The 18,068-nt window shown below is 40.8% G+C and overlaps 1 protein-coding gene across 4 annotated transcripts in view; it reads left to right on the plus strand.

Annotated features, from left to right (window-relative positions):
* The first annotated feature begins 381 nt into the window (after positions 1-381).
* The window catches only part of LOC114556347 (golgin subfamily A member 7), a 61,773-nt gene continuing 44,086 nt past the window's right edge, over positions 382-18,068 (plus strand). For 3 of the 4 annotated variants that reach the window (XM_028579248.1, XM_028579249.1, XM_028579251.1), the window contains exons 1-2: positions 1,346-1,444; positions 5,498-5,623. In XM_028579248.1, the coding sequence (XP_028435049.1) occupies positions 1,436-1,444; positions 5,498-5,623 (135 nt within the window). In that variant the 5' untranslated portion in view covers positions 1,346-1,435. Of the gene's footprint in view, positions 417-1,345; positions 1,445-5,497; positions 5,624-18,068 lie in introns of those variants that run through there. The other variant, XM_028579250.1, reaches the window with a different exon arrangement.

The following is an 18,068-nucleotide window of genomic DNA, read 5'->3' on the forward strand; positions in this document are numbered from 1 at the left end:
GCAGAAGACACCTCTTGCAAATGTGTTAACCCTTTCTCATTGGATTGACACATTTTCCCCACCCTTTTGCAGAACAGTTAACACGGATGTCATTCAAGCAGTCCAAACTCCGTTGTTTTAGCTATGGTAACCAAACAGAAAGCATCTGTTCCTAACTATTAGAAACTACCTACATCAGTATGGCATCACTGAAGCACCTGTTTGACACTCCTTCACACAAATCTTCAATTAGCAATCAGTCTGCAGGGTTAGGCCATGTGGCCCCATTGTCAAGACAGAAAAGACTGAGGCCTAGTCCACATGGACACGGGTATTTTTATAACCATGACTTTTTTTACGCGGTTCGGCCTTCCGTCCACACAAAAACAACAAGAACAACAAAAACAACAAGAACATTTTTGAAAACTCCGGCCAGGGTGAGCATTTTCAGGAACGCCGGTTACAGTGTTGACGTGTGGACAGTATAACCGGGTTTTTTGCCTTGCGACGTCAGAGTGTGCGCCGTTATCCACTGTGTTTGACGTCATATTGTGCGCCGCTAACTGCTTTGTTGATGATTCTTTGCAATGGCTTGACAGCGTGTTTTTGCGTTTTCATGTTGACGGAGATTTATTTTAAACCGAGCATGTGTGGACGTGTTTTGTTTTTTTTAAAACGGAGGAGAAATAACTCCGGTTATAAAAATACCCGTGTCCGTGTGGACTAGGCCTGAGTATCAATAATGGCTATTGCTTATACTCTACAGTAATAGATGTTTATACTTTACTGTAATAGATTTTATTTTTATTTTCTTAATTTTTTTTTTTTTTTTTTTTTTTTATTTTTATTTTTATTTTAGTTTATATGTATTTTGTGTAATATTTACAGTATTTCAGTTTTCAGCCACAGATTGAAAATAAGGATCAATGGAATCAATAAAATTTGCATCAAGGCATTTCTGATTCTGGAGCCAATTCTTTGCAAGAAGGCAAATTTGACAACAAATGGCACTGGCATGAAAGCTACGTACAGTAATAGGCTACAATGACAAGCAATAGTCCATTGATTTGCACTGAGTGCTGTATTTTGTATTTTGTTGTCCACTGTGTAATGGTTGATTGGAAGAGCTCATACACTTGTTTGCAAGTTGTGTTGTTTGAAGGCAAAACTTGCTTTTCTTGCATATTTTAAATATTTTGGCACGGTTTGAGCCTTTTGCAAACAAAATGTGTCATTTTGACCATGAATGCCACTGTTTCGGCCTGTGTGTTAACTGTTTTGAAAATGTGGATTTTGAGTTGACTGCTGCATCAAAGCAATCAAGAAAAACTGTAATAGTCCTCTACAACCGGAACCCTTATTTTAACTTAAACGTTCCCCCCGGAATGGTTATTTCGTAGTACATGCTAAAAGCTGTTAGTGGGAGGTAAAGTAGTATTCAACCTATGTATTCAACATGGCAGAGGTAAGCTAACTATGATGAACCTTATTTTTCGTACGTCGTTGTATGTGAACAATTTATTCTTAATGTCACATTTATTTTTCGTGTTTTCTAGGAGTATGTCTGATTGAAAAAAACAGGTAGAGGAAAGTTGGGCAGCGTTAGCCTGATAGCTCACTGGTCAGTCGGTAACGTTAACTTGACGGGTAACGTTAACGTAATGTTTACTAGGAACGTTAGTTGTATTATTGCTAACAAGCTATGGTATTTATAAAACTCATATGCGCCATTGTCGGCAACGTGTTTTATTTATTTTAACCATGGATTTATTAAGAGAATTCTAACGAGGAGCGAAGCTGCGTAGTTATCCGGCTAACGTTAGTTAGTTAGATTTGATAAGTATTTTGCAGTGTGCTGCATTTACAAATGTGTGCAGTGTGCTAAAATCTGCCAACATACTGGCTCCAGGGGAAGGAAATAGTAAGGCTTTGGGTACATTTTGGGTAGCTACATCTTCAACAATTTGCCTCCTTACAGTGTAAAGATGGAAACGCAACGTGACAGTCATGTGCTGCAATGATCTTCTGATGGTAACGTCTTATGAACAGCAGACATTATTAATTAAATAAAATTTTTCAGTAGTATCAAATCATAACAGTAGTTATATCGAGACACTTTACAGACCGAGGAGGTTTACAAAGACTCAACAATTCCGGCAATTTCCTCAAGAGCAAGCATTTAGTGCGACGTGTCATAGTAGGAAAGACACAGATGTTTAGGACAATGGCTCTGTTCTATGTCCGCAAAAGTGACGTCATACCTATTTATACCCCAGCGTATTACGAATCCCAATATGGCCACGCCAAGACCCGCCCTACGAAGCAGCTCGATTGGTTGGGGTTAGGCATTTCACCTCGTGTGGTTAAGGTTAGGATAGCCGATTGGTTAGGAGATGTTATCATGGGCGCCTGGCCAATAAATGCTATTGAAGGGCGGGTCTTGGCGTGGCCATAGTGGGATTCGTAATATCGCTACCGGCGCTGGTGGTCGCGACACTAGTTGCAGTCTTCTCCTTAACAGAGGTGGCGCTAATGCGGAAAGGCTACTGACTTTGCTCTTTCTACGGACTAGAAAAAGATAAACAACGGCAGAACTGGCAGCCGGATTGACTTCAATGCTTCGAATTGATTCAATGACCTATGTGGTGGATCAAGCCTTTCATTCACCATAAAAGAACTCATCTTAACCCACTAAGTTTACAAAAGAGACTGGCAGCAACCTGTCGCGCGACAATGTGACATCAAAATGACGTAGCTCTCGCGCCAGGATTTAAAGTGTGTGACCAGAGGTCATTCACCACTCTATTTTTTTTTTCCAGCGGTGCACAACAAAGTGGAAACAGGAAGCATGGATGAGTTTGAGTTCAAACTTTCCGATCATGCGCGCCAATAGCAACTGCATTCTGACTGGTACCAGATGCTAGGACTAGGGTGACTGCAAGTCTCTTCTGTAAACTTACTGGGTTAAAAGGAATGAAAGGCTTGATCTGACGAAGTAGGTCATTGAATTGTAGTGCAGCCATTCTGAAGTATTCAAAGTGCTTCTCTTTGCCTACCATCCTCATTTCTTTCACGAGGATATTGAACTCACCATATTTATGTATGCTGTTATTCAAAGGATTAACATTCCACCTTCTTTTTCTTCGATTCTTTGCAAGCAGGCTCAAAAGCAGCTGTTCTTCCTCATCCATTGACTCCAATATCATCTTGCACTGTTGACATTGACGTCAATGCTGCTGCCAGTTCTGCCATTGTTTACCTTTTTCTTCTTCTTCTAGTCCGTAGAAATAGGAAAGTCGGTAACCATTCCTCAGTTGTGACACCTCTGTTCAGGAGAAGCGATCCGTGGTCTTTGCATTGGGGGGCTAACTAAAACAGGGTCTTGAAAGTACTGTTCAATCTCAACAACTATAGGAAGCATGTTTATTTGGAAAAGGCGATGTTTCCCGTACCCTTAGAATTGTATAATTCATAACAGTGTGCTAATCTGTTTTAATAATCTGTTGGATCATTCAGGAAATTTGATTCCTAATGAAATTTGACTTGTAATGGGCAGTCAAATAAAGTGTGTGTGCGAGCGTGCCTGAGCGCGTGTCTGGCTGTGAGAAGATAAGATCAAAATCACCATAAACCTGGCTGTTTTATTTTGAAATGTATTTATTTTGTTAAAATATCCTTGTTGCACTGTGGTCTTCCTGTATGTGACTACCTGGCTTAACACATACGCTCGTGTATCGCGTAAAAAGTAGAGGAGATGCCGAAACTATCGCTGCATCCCGGTGTTACTGTGAGTCAACATGCACAATACCAGGACCCTGAAACTGAGCCAGTTAAATGGGATTTAACAATCATTAGGGCCCGAGCACGAAAGTGCAAGGCCCCAACGGTGCCCAACGGTGCCTTGCACTGAAAGTGCGAAGGAACCTATTGTTTTTCATCAGATTATTATTTTTCCGAGTCCTTTGTCACGTTTTTGAGGGCGTTCGCATGCACGAAAACTCACAAAAATGTTCACACCTGACACAACTGGTGAAAATTGCAAAGTTCTGTAATGCTTGGCCTCGGGTGTTGCCAGGGGCTCCATAGCGCCCCCTAACCTGCGCCTTAATTCCGAAAAAAGTAAGAAGTCAATATACCAACTTTTGAGGGAACATAGGTCTCATCTTGAACTCCATGGAGCTATTTTTAGAAAAAATATTAAAATTCAAAAATTTCCAAAATCTTGGTTTTCGTGCAAAAATCTTCATTTTACGAACACTTGTTTGAGGACTTTAGGATGCACGGAAACTCTCAAAATGTTGCTGCCATGTGCAGAATATTAAACTCTTTCATCTGAATAGACATTTAGGCTAACTCACAAAAATTGGCCCACATAAACACCTGGGAGCTTTGCGAGACTGTACAGCGATTTGGGCCATACCTCTAAGTGGGCTCCAAAGTGTCCCCTAATGCGTGGAAGGCCTTAACTTGGACAAAGGTGCAAAATATTGATATATGGGAAACATACTCTGTCTAACTACTCCTGGGGCGTGAGTCCTATGGGCATGAATACTTGCAGATAGACTTGGAGGACCCTCGTGACAAAAACTTATCAAAAGAATATTGATAGCTAACACAATGCGCAAGTTACAGAGGACCTACTTCCTGTAGGTGGGTGTCGAAACCGGAACGGTTGTATCTTGCACACAGCTATTCCGATGGACACAAAACTTAAGACAGTCGTTCCTCATATGCCAATGAGGCTGTTTGCCAAATATGGTGTCAATCGGCCTTTAGCTGGCGCTGTTTTCATTTTTTTTTATTTAATTAGCAAATTCGCTTAATGCGAAACCTACTTTTTTTAACCTCCCGTAGAGCGTGAGTTCCATCTGCACAAAAATGTACACATAGACTCTGTTGACCCTCCTGACAAAACTTTATCAAAAGAATTTTGATAGCTAACACAATGCGCAAGTTACAGAGGACCAACTTCCTGAAGGGGGCTGTCGAAACAGGAAGTTGCGTATCTTACCAAGACTTATTCCGATTGCCACCCAACATGACACAGTTGGTATAGGGGCTTGAGCATCCATGCCAAATTTAGAGTGAATCGGCCATTAGATGGCGCTGTTAGAATTTTTTTAATTAATTATACACATTGCAATATATGGGAAACATACTTTGTTAACTCCTCCTGGGCCGTGAGTCCAATCTGCACGAAAACTTGGATATAGACACGGTGGACCAACAACAACTTCCTGTAGATGGGTGTCGAAACATGAACGGTTCTATCTTGGCAAAAGTTATTCCGATTTACATGAAACTTAGAATGTGTGGTCTACATGTGATGTTGCATTTGCCAGTACCCCCCGGGTCAAGAAGCGAGGGCCCGTCATCGCTGCTTGTAGCTTTAATTCATTTTATTATTTAAAAAACATTTCTCAGTCTATTCACTCATGAGTAGACAGACTCCAGAGGGTTATCAATGTATGTAACCCTGTACTGTAATCTTATTTTTTTTTTCTTTTTTTTTTCACAGACCCACAGCTTGCAGGACATGAGGCAACAGCCAGCCGTTGCTGCCAAAGTCTTCATTCAGAGAGATTATACCAAAGGCACTGTGTGCCAGTTCCAAACCAAGTTCCCCTCTGAGCTGGAGACCCGGGTAGGATACACATATTCACTGTTCTGTTCAGAATGACTTGTTCAATCACAGTAACACATTGAATTGGTAAAATGATGACTTAATGTTTCCATGACATCCATAAGACACTCCCTTGTTTGTGGACACTGGTGTTCAGACTGGTTTAAGGATTACCCTGGGTAGGACTAGGTAATATGACCAACACATTTTTTTTTTTTTTTTTTTAATGCAGGAAGATTACAACATGATTAAAACATTATTTATTAGGTCTTCGTGTGAACGTTAAGAAAGAATAATAGAATACCTGCACCACCTGCAGATTGTCATTGTTATGTATATTCATAGAAAACCAGCCCGGTCTCATGGCAGTTCGTGATATGGTCACGTTATTGAATCTATTAAGTCGTGGACAGGACATGATGTTTTTTTCATGTGGTGATTATGAATTTTAAAGCAATGTATTTCAATGGGAAGCATATTTCGTGATGCCGGAACGATGACCGAAGCGAGTAGTATTGATAAGGCGTAAGTCCGTGCGGGGAGGTTGGTCGGGGTGGTGGACGGGTCAAACAACACAGGACTTTCACCCTGGAGACTGGGGATCGCGTCCCGCGTGTTGCAGTTCCTTTCCTTGTTATTCTCTTCCTAACCACAACCGTCCTGCTGGTGTTGGCGTGTCCCGCGTGTGACGGTTCCTTTCCCTGTTCTTTTCCTAACCACTACCGCCTCATTGTTGTGGCGTTTCATTTCCCTGTTGTTGTTGTGTGCCCCTGCGCCCGGGCGTGGCGGTCCGTCCTGTTGTTGTGGCAGTCCGTCCTGTTGTTGTGGCCTGCGTGTGGCGACTCATTTCCCTTTTGTTGCGTCCCCCAGAGCAGGTTCGAAAATCGTGACCTGTCCACGTTCAAAATTTGTGACGTGTAAACAAAATAAACGTCAAAATCGTGACCTGTACACAAATCAATAAATCAAAATAACGTGACTATTTCACGACCTGGTGTGAGACCGGGTTGTAGAAAAGAGGTTATCCTTAACAGCTGTTGACTGTCAGTCCCACATGCTTCTGTTAAGGATACTATAGCATGGATATTTACTTTGGTAATCAGTTTCAGCACAGAGAGCGGAAAAGTCTTCACACTACAGGGCTGCACGTTAGCTTCTTTTTGCACATAGCAATAGTGTTAGAGGTTGGAAGTTTTGTAGCACAGGCCACAAAAAATGTATATAGTATAAAAGTATCAAGTAAACTATGCAAATTCTGTGTTGCGGGGCATGGAGCATACAAAAATACTGTTTAGTCATTTTCAATGACCTTTTCACAGTAATTTAGTACTCTTATGTGTTAATGTGTATTTATTCATGTATTTATTTTAGGGCTGTCAATCGATTAAAAAAAATTAACTAATTAATTGCACAATTTGCTGTAATTAATCGCTTTTTTAAATTGAGACTGAAGCTTATAATAATGGATATTTAAATGCTAAATCATTTAACTTTGCAAATATGAAGAAAAAAACAAACAAGGAAAGGAAAGGTTCTGCTAAGTTCAGAATGTTTAATATCTTTCAGAACAACAGCAGCAACAATTTGGCTTATTTAGTCCTGCTGAAGGCTGCTGGAAACGGCTAGAAACTGTCTGACTTGAGAGCAGATTTTTGTCACCGTCCCCGGCTGCTGTCGCCTGCTCTCGTCTACTTTACAGGCGAGGCGCAGTTCATCTCCAACGAGCCGAGAGTTCAGTTGGCGGCAGGGCAGTCGGGACTCACCCGGAAATGGCGAGCGGAGTGAGGTGACGTGACTAGTATCTCAAAATCTGACGAAAATCTTCTAAACTGACCTTTGTTGAGCTGAAATGAAGACAGATTCAGCAACTGCACGGCCTATTTCTCGCTTAAAATGTTTTCAGAAACATGTTTCAGTGAACTATTTTAGTACAATATGAGATCGTATTCTGAACGGCCGCCATGACAGTCTGGCTCTCAATATCCGGAGAAAACAAACCCATGTGACGCGTTCGTCCAATCAGCTGCCGGTTTTCATTACTTGGGCAACCATACAGAGTAGCGCCGCCTGGTGTTATGGAGACGTATTACATTTCTCAGCCGCCACATGAAGTAAACAAACACAGCTGCGTTAATTTCGTTAATTTTTTTTAATGAGTTAAATATAAAAAAATTAACGCAAAAATTAACGCGTTAATTTTGACAGCCCTAATTTATTTTAATTAGGGCTGTCAAACGATTATTTTTTTTTAATCGCTGAATTTCTATAGTTAATCGCGATTCATTGCATGTTTTATCACATGATTAAAATTCTATTATTTTGGATTTCAGAACTGTTTTTAAGTACATATTAATAATGGAAAGCAATTCTTAGCAGTGTATCTTGATTGGGAATCAAATAAATGCAAAGAAAGTTACTTTATGAACTTCACTTTAAGATTTGTATTAGAGTATTATTTATTTACTGTAAACAAAAGAAGAAAAAAGAAGGGTACTAAACAAGAGTCAGGAACTTGTTTATTGTTAAGGCTATGGTCAACATTAAAGATTTAATAATAATGTAATAACTAACAATTTATTTCACCAGTAAATTGCTGTTGAACAACAAAAACAACCATATGAAAAACAACCACCAGATGGGAAATTATATTTTACAATTACTTTGAATGCACCACGAGGCTACCTGTTTTAAGTCTGTGTTGTTTAATTCCGACAACGGCAGCTGCAAGTGAACGCACCGTCTGCGTTGTTTAATTTCGACAACGGCAGCTGCTGCGCTGCAGAGCAGACTGTTAGGTCCCGATTTTGGAATACTCTACATGAAATACAGTCAGACTTTACACTGTTTAACGTTAGCTGTCAGCATTTTAACCCTGTTTAATCCAGCTGCTAGCTAAAGGTAGGCTAACGTTACATGCTGTCAGGCGTAGTGTAAAGTCAGGCACCTAAATGAGGCACAGAAATTTTTGTTCTTATACGGTCTCGTTACTACCGTTTAGGTCGGCACGTTTTGGTACCCAAACCTACTTACCAGAGTCAATATAGTGTGCAGTAACTTATAAATAATTGTGATTACTCACTGGTGTCCAGTGATCACCGGTTGATGAGACAGCGTTTGAACTTTGCACTGGTTTCAGTAACAGCGAAGCGAGTAGCACTCGAAAAACAGTGCTTTGCCTGAGCCCACTAGCATCAACCTGAGTCACGTTAACTGGATTATGCTTAGCTCATAGCTGGTAGCTCAAGCTTGACTTGCTTCGGCGAGATTTTAATTTGGCTTTACACAATGTGCATATGGCTTTCGACTTGTCTACGAGCCGTCCGGAAGTTTTGGGAAATTAAAGCGCCATTCAGAATTGTGTTGCTGCTGTATTTCTCCATCATACCTGCTGCCTGCAGCAGGAGGATGTGTTAGGAGGAAGTACGGCAGCTTGATGATAAGTAAAGGTGCGGCAAAAGGTCAAAATAGTAGCCTGTTAGGCATGACGCGAAGCCCAGTAAAGTGAAATTTTTTTTATAAATGACAGCATTCGATTAATGAGATAAAAAAAAAAAGAATTAACGCGTTATGCTCGGCCCTTAATTGCGTCGCGATTAACGCGTTAATGCTGACAGCCCTAATTTTAATTAATGCACATAGCATGGACCTGGTATAGTAGGGGTGCTGAGGTGGCTGCAGCATCTCCTAAAACCAGATAATATAAAATCCATCAATTGATTTAAAAGTAAAAGTGTTAAAACTAGTGTTTTTTTGTTTTTCTTTTCCTTTCTCACAGGCAATATGTGGGGATTTTCTTAGTTTTGTCGACGATACTATTTTTTCAATGCCGATACCGATTATAAGTAGCTAATGAAACTGATGAAATTAAGATCTTGAATGTTAGAAGATTTTGGAATGTTACAAACTCCAATGTAAAACTTAGTTTAAATGCATTAAGCAATTAATTAATGAGTTTGAAACTTTTATCATAAGACACTAGGGGTGTAAGAAAAAAATCGATACACTTGAATATCGCGATATTCTATTTTGCAATACTGTATTGATTTTCAAAAAGGCAATATCGTTTTTTTTTTTTTTTTTTTTACGTTCAAAAATATTCATGTAAGACAGTGGTTCCCGTTTATGTTGTTTAAACCCCATACCGCTAGATGGCTATGCTGAGATGCACCAATAGTGTCCTTGCCTAGCAATGTAGCTATGGCTGAACTTTGGCCTACTTTAGCATATAAAAATTTGCTCACTAAGAACCTGTGAACCACAATCCCAAACTGGCAGTTTGATTTTCTGTGTACTGAATTGTTTACCTAAAGTAATCTTCTTTGACATTTATGAACATAATGTATTTTTAAAATATTAGTTTTTCTAAAATCTCAATATATATCGCCTTACGCACAGTATCAAAATATATTGCAATATATTGAATCGTGACCCATGTATCGTGATACGTATCGTATCGCCACATTCTTGCCAATACACAGCCCTATAAGACACAGTAAATCAAGTAAACATAAACAATTAAGGCTGCTATACTAGAAATACTCTCATACTGCACTTTGTTTGTCTTTATTTGCATCCATCTGCTGTGAGTTTTCAGAGAGAGAGACAGTGAGAAAATAAAGGGAGGCTGTAGTCATTATGTTAACTCACAACTAGCTTCATTTATCATATGCAAAAAATGAGTGGCCAGAGAGCTAGCCCTTACAAGCCCTTGAATTAGCCTCACAAGCCATTGGTGAGTTTAAGTTATTTAAATGAAAGATTAATATGTGAGAGGATGTAAATCTGTTGTTCAAAAAGAAAAACTAGGCTACCTTATTACTAAACTAGATGGATATTTACAACAACAATAAAGGTGTGTTTTACTCTGAAACCTAACTTTCTACAGTCCATGTAGCCTATTAATTAGTAATACAAGTGCTCAGATTTTTTTTTTTTATGAGCAAGCCACAGTGTAGAAATACTTTGATACAAGTATATGTCTTGCATTAAAAATCTTAAGTTAATGTTATTGCAACAAACAAAAATGACTACTTTTAACAACACGCCCATTTCAAAATAATATACAACTACTGATGCATTAATGCATTCAAAACTTGCAGCTTTTAAAGGTGGAAAGTGCAAGCTAAATCATCATATGCCTACCCCTTCAGGTTTTTTAATCTAGGCCTACTGAACCAGCAAATGGATTTATGGATGTTTGATAAGGCGTTTAAATTAGCTGTGACACTCAAAGGTGTTGTCTGCTAACGTTGCATAAAACATGTAAAAAAAAATATACATGGGTAATGTTCCATTTGCAGGGTGGAATTTAAAAAAATTCCCTTTTGCACTGGAACCAATGTTATTTAAAGATTAAACCTTTACCTATCGCTCCACATTCATAAGCTCCAAATCTCTTTCTCTCCCTGACCCTGTCTTTCACTGGTTGAAGCCTGAAAATATTGTAAACAATTTAATAACATAACTAATTACACTGGTTGGAATGTTGAGCTCGGTTTCAAACTGATCCCTCTTGTTCAGGCTGGTCCTCATCATGTGCCTTTTTCTCATCTGGATTGAAGCAGCAAACATTCAGTTTAAGAGTAAAAAATGACAAAACATTATTTATAATATGTTTATTTGATTCACAGCTGCTATAGTGTTTTGACCTCGACAACCCAACTACATTTTACCGCAAACTTGCGACTAGTTAACTTTCTAAAGCAGGCGCAATCGCTTGTTTGCTAAGAGTCGGCTCTGTGATTGTGAATGATTGTGTAAAGGTGTTCACGAGATAGATGCCAACCTTTGGTGAACTTGTGAATTTCGCCAGCCGTCTTCTCTCCTTGATGGAGGCAGACGCTGTGTGCACAGTGGGCTCGATGGCATTATAAGCCTCCAACATTGCCTTACAGACAGCTTACCCTCACCTAAAACCTGCGTTAAACATAACCATTGCCGCGCTGTTTGGACGGCGACGTGTGTGTGTGTGTGTGTGTGTGTGTGTGTGTGTGTGTGTGTGTGTGTGTGTGTGTGTGTGTGTGTGTGTGTGTGTGTGTGTGTGTGTGTGTGTGTGTGTGTGTGTGTGTGTGTGTGTGTGTGTGTGTGTGTGTGTGTGTGTGTGTGTGTGTGTGTGTGTGTGTGTGTGTGTGTGTGTGTCAAAGAGACGGGGGAGAGCAGGGAAAGGAAATGCGGAAGAACGTGTTTTTAAATAAATATATATTTTTTTAAATAAAAACTAAACGCAATGTGTATATATCTATAAATAAGCAAGATGTGGTAGAGAAGAAGAGATTGGAAGTGAAAGGAAGCAGGCTGCCTGGCAACCCTAGTAAACACATCCATGTTAAACACTGATGTGCTGCAAAACATTACATTTATCTACTCTAATAATTAACATGATGTTCATCTCCAAATCAAAATGACTGTCTGCCTGTAAGAACACTCTTTCCATGAAGCTGTTTTTTAGCGTTTACAAAAGTCATGTTTTTCCACATTTGCAAAATGTTCTTCTTTTCCCAGTGTGGTGTCTAGAGGTGTGAATCTTCACTGATCTTTCGATTTCATTACTATTATCAGGTCTTCGATTCGATATCACGATGCTTCAAAATACATTTTTCTATTAAAGCCATATAGGATATTTGACTTGACAAACTTGCATTGTCAAGTGCAATGCCCAAGCTGCAATAAGTAACTTCAGACTGGAATGATGAAGTGGGTTCATTTCTTTAAAGTAGCTACCACGAATGTTTACCTATTTTGGATTAGTCATATACCACCCTACTTTTAACCAGCAAATCTATTGTGCTGTATTGGAATAACTGACCCCAGACAACTCTTTAACAAAAAAGTTACTGTTTACTGAACAATAACTGTTTAGGAGGGTTCAGGTTTAGAGGTTGATTGCCATCGTCATGGGGCACCGGTCAGAATGCATAGGAAAAGGCAAGGGAGAAGTTCAGTCCATTCAATGAAGATTTATTCAACAAAGGGTGAGGCAAATGATACTGGATAACATAACAGACACACATGGGTTGGAGAATCTGGGAAGAAACAAAATAGAAATTACAACTTAACAAAGTTTTTATCCTCATATGATAATCATAAAGTAACTAAATAAAGCTATCATGCAAATATCAAACAGGTTATCAAGAACTAAAGTGCAAAGTAAACTTCATCTTACCAGCTGCCGCCCCATGTGAAGGTGTTGAAGAGACTGACTGAGAGTGAGTGCAGTCTTAAATAAGGAGTGACCAGGTGAACTCAATCAGGTAATCAGAGCAGAAACAAAAGCCAGTGATGAAGACAGGGGAGAAAAGGAAGTCAGGTACAGGAAGTGAGGTAAGTTTGAAAAGAAAGTGTCAGAATAAGATAAAAATAGGGATCTTTAGTACAGCCGCCCCCAGATTTCTAGTTAGAAATGTGTTTACAGACCAAACCAGAATCAACGGTCATCAGGTAGGCCAGGAAGGGGGATTAGATGAACTACAGGTCTGACATAGGACTGGTCTTTCACTGTAACTGCAGCTGTCCTAATGTGGCCATCTTTGCTTGGTAGGAGGCGAGTCACCTTTCCTACAGGCCAAAGAGCTCTTGGTAGCTGCGAGTCAACAATCATCACAATGGAGTTTAGTTGCAGATCTGGTTTGTCCTGCTGCCATTTGTGTCGTGTTTGAAGTGATGGTAGACAGGATTTGATGTAGTGTTTCCAAAAATGGTCAGACAATATCTGGGCATGGCGCCATCTCCGTTTACCGTGAAGATCAGAGTCTGGGTAGGACACTAGAGGGAGTGCTGTATCATGTCGTCCCATGATGAGAAGGTTGGGAGTGACTGGATCAACATCTGCGATATCGGAAGACACATAGCCGAGTGGTTTTGAATTAAGGATGCCTTCAATTTCAATTAACACTGACCTCAAACCTCCTCAGTAACCATTTGTGCCCCAATGGTTGTCCTGAGAGCACTCTTTACCGAGCGTACTTCCCTCTCCCAGACTCCACCGCAGTGGGGTGCGTGTGGAGGATTGAAGTGGAAGTGGATTTTTCTCGTTGCCAGTACTGACTGGAGAGTGGGAGAAAGGTTATTCAGAGCATCCTGTAATTCTTTGTTTCCTCCTCTGTAGTTAGTTCCTTGGTCACATAGGATCTCGTTTGGTTTTCCTCTCCGAGAAATGAATCGTTGGAGGGCCATGAGGAATGAGTCTGTATCCATATGACAGAGGAGGTCAAGATGTACACATTGTGTTGTGAGGCATTTGAATATTATACCCCATCTCTTCTCAGATCGGCGGCCGATCTTGACATTGTATGGTCCAAAACAATCTGTTCCTGTTGAGTAGAAGGGAGGTTTAAATAACCTGAGACGGGCAGCAGGTAAATCAGCCATCTTTGGGAAGATTGGTTTCGTTCTCCACTGCTGACATGAAACACAGTTGCGCTGATGTCGGCGCACTGCCTCTCGTCCTTTCAAGATCCAAAACTTCCGACGTATTTCAGCAAAGAGTCTCTCTGATCCAGTGTGATGCAGAATTCCATCATAATCCTGAATGATCAGTTTTGTGACATTGTGAGTGGGATCAAGTACAATTGGATGAATTGACTCCACATCTAGTTGATCATTTTGACGTAATTGACTTCCAACATGAATTAGTCCAGTGGTACCGCACAATTCTGGGGATAAACATAGTAAGCAACTATGTGGTGGAAGTGGTTTCTGGTCTTGGAGAGAAGCTAGGTCCTCACCAAAACTGTCCGCCTGTGCTTGTCGAAGGATTTCCTGTTCTGCTTTCAGGTAGTCAGTTGCAGAAGGATTTTGACTAGTCAGGTTGGTGAGGGATTTTGCAATGACATCCAGAAGCTCTTGGTAAGTCTTGAAACTATTAGCAGCAGTGTTGATAATACCACAGAAGTAAGACCTTTTCAACTCCATCCAGTCATTAGATTCATCAGCTTCAACAGATTGAAGTGTGGGCCAAGTATCTGGAGGTAGATACAAGAATGGTGGGCCATTTAGGGCTGGGCGATATGGACCGAAAATCATATCCCAATATATTTTGGCTGAATATCGATATACGATATATATCCCGATATTTTTTCCGCAAAGTGAGAGCAAATGTTCAGTCAAAGTCAAAGCCAAATATGACCGGTCACATGTAGTTTCATAGAAACTGGCTATTTCAGTGAACAGTTGCAAAATCAAATGAATAAATAATAAAGTTTCTTCACCTGGTTCAATGCTCAAATGTTCAAATAACAATAAAATGTAAACATAAATTCTGATTAACCCTTGTGTTGTCTTCCCGTCAACCTTTTTGACGCCTTTTTTTTCCAGTTTTTTCCAACGTTTTAAATTGTTAAATTTTTCTTTTACACATTTTCAGCGCTTATTTCTACATCCCATATTTTCTAATACAGGGCTGGGCGATATAGAGAAAATCATATCACGATATTCTTGACCAAATACCTCAATATCGATATTGCGACGATATATTCTAGAGTTGACAGTTGGTGCTCTCGCAAAATATCTTCACACTTAGATTTTAGATAAATAATCATTAATAATAGAACAGCTAGAACAGTCTGGTAAGTTCAGAAAAGTACATCACTTCACTGTAATGCAGTCTTTAAAACCAGGAAAAGACACTTATGTCATATCACGATATCCAAAATCTAAGACAATATCTAGTCTCATATCACGATATCGATATTAATATCGATATATCGCCCAGCCCTAGGGCCATTGTTCCATCTGTTTGGACAGAGGCTATCCGACAATGATTTGCCTCTTGTAACATCGTCTGCAGGGTTATTGGCTGAGTCAACATATCTCCAGTCCCGACTGCTTGTGAGATTTTGAATCTCCGATACTCTCGCTCCTACGAATACTTTGAAGCGGCAAGACTCTGCTTGAAGCCAGTGGAGTACAGTGGTAGAATCAGTCCAAAACGTTGTCTCTGATTGGTATGGTCAGTTCTTTTCTGATAAGGTCACAAAGGTGTGCACCGGTTAGTGCAGCACATAGCTCCAATCTTGGTACTGACAACTGCTTCTTTGGGGAGACACGTGAACGGGCTAACATGAAACCAATCTCCACTTGGCCTTTATCATCTTCCGATCTTAAGTATGCAACAGCACCATACGCATGCTCAGAAGCATCACAAAAGATATGGATGTCTTGCACCGTGGGGTAAGTATCCATCTCTTTAGAAGTGTAACATCGAGGGATGGTGATTTGAGGGAGGTAGAGAAGTTCCTTTTCCCAGGATATCCAAGCTGCTAGGATGTCCTGTGGAAGAAGAGGATCATCCCATTCTCTCAGGTCAAAGCCTCCAGTTTAAAGGGTAGCTCTTAATTTGTCAAGGAGTGTTTGAGCTGCGACAGATGAAGGGAAGCTTTGCAGGCAATTGTCAACATAGAAGCACTGGGTTACTGAATTCTGCACCAATTCATCAGGTTCGTTGTCCTTCACATGTTTCTGCAGGGCATAAATTGCACAACAGGGACTACAAGTGGTACCGAAGGGTAGGACTTGCCATTGGTACACTGTAGGGGGAATATCTTTGTTCATATCACGCCACAGGAATCGAAGAAGAGGCCGCTCTGGAGGCAGGAGACGGATTTGGTGAAACATGCCTTTAATGTCACCACTCACTGCTATGGCATGTTGCCTGAAACGCAGCAGTACACCAAGGAGTGACGGCCCAAGGATTGGTCCTGGTAACAGATACTTATTGAGGCTTTGTCCTTGGAAAGTGAATGAACAGTCAAACACAACTCAATCTTTGTTGTTATGCGTTACCATATGGTGAGGAATGTACCAAGCTTCGTTGCTGCTGTGAACCTCTTCAGGCGTCAGCTTGGCCACATAACCAGCCTTCTCAAGCTCAGCAATTTGATCACAGTATGATAGGGCTTTCTCTGGATCCTTTGATAGTCGGGTTTCAGTGTTACGAAGTCGTGACATTACTGCAGAATGGGGAATGTTTAGAAGAGGAGAATTTGCTAGCCTAAGAAGGGGAGTGGCATGGCGTTCAACTCCATTGACTTGAACTCTTTCTGTGGCCTGTTGAAGACGCTTCAGGGCTTGTTTGTCTTGCCTTGATCTGATGACCGCTTTCTCACTGTGTATAGGTAGAGTGTCGAATTTCCAGAGTCTTTCAACATTGTAGTGCAATTCATCTGCAGGGGAACGGAAGGATGTAAACAGACATTGGACAGGCACAGCGTAATCTCGTGGTTGGAAGTCTGTGATAGGGCCTTGAAGTGTCCATCCTAGACAGGTTTTGACAGCTGCTGGTGACCTAGGAGGGCCTAGTCTGCAAGGAACAATAGGAGTGATTAAGTGGATATGATCTGAGCCTATGAGCAGCAGTGGTGATGCTTTCTTAATGGATGGTAATGGAATCCCTTGGAGATGCTTGTATTTCCTTTGAAGAGAAAGCACAGGGTAGGTGTGATCCGAGAGTGCTAACTTGCTTGCAGTAAATACATGATTGATGGTGAAATTTTTCTCAGGGTATGCAACAGAAGAGAGCTGAAAACTTAGATGAGCCATGAAGAGTTTCAACGTCTTGGCGAACAGAGTGATAGTTCTTCAGCTTTACCTTTCAGGCGAAGATGCTGAGCAGCGGACTGCAGAAGAATGGTACGTTGAGAACCATCATCAAGGACAGCATAAGTCTCCAAGGTTTTCTTCCCATTCTGAAACAGCACTTTTACAACTTTCAGGAGTACGCCATTGCAGTCACTTGGTCAGTCCAGATATAATGTCCTCACAGAGGTAGAAGGATTATTGGATCTTTGATTTATCTCACACAGGATTTGTAGATGTCTTCCTTTGCAGGTGGCACAGGACTTCTGCAGGTCACACTTAGCGGCTTGGTGAGTGCGAGCACAGCGCCAACAGCGTTTTATTGTCCTTTATCCAGTTTACCTTTTGAGCCTTTGTCTTATCTATGAACTCAGAACATCTGCTGATATGATGTTCACATGATCGGCAGTATGCACAGGTTGCTCTTGACTTTGGAAGTGGTTCTTGAGTTGGCGTGGATTCATTGAGTTTGTGTGCCCCATGTAGAATCGTGGTTGGAGCAGGTATGAACTTACGGGAATGTCTTTGTTCATTGCAGAAGATGGAAATCTCTTTTCTGGATTGACAACGAGCCTCAGATTGCAACCAAGATGAAAACACAAGCAGGTCATACTTCATGATACCTTGGTTTCTGTAGACATGCCGTTTAAAGCGACTGGAGTGTTCTGCAGGCAGCTTGTCAAGTAGACGATCCACATGAGAGCCACAGAGAAGTTCTGCACGTCCTTGATCTTCCATAGTGCTAAGCAGACCAACCAGTGCTTTAACACGAAGAGCAAAGTTATCGAGAGCATGACCATCACCTGCTCTAATAGGAGGGAGATCCATGATGTTCCTGAGCTCCTTCAGTGCTAGTTGTCTAGGTTGCCCATAACGTTCATCAAGAGCATCAATG

Source organism: Perca flavescens, chromosome 5, assembly GCF_004354835.1.
Source record: "Perca flavescens isolate YP-PL-M2 chromosome 5, PFLA_1.0, whole genome shotgun sequence".
Lineage (NCBI taxonomy): Eukaryota > Metazoa > Chordata > Actinopteri > Perciformes > Percidae > Perca > Perca flavescens.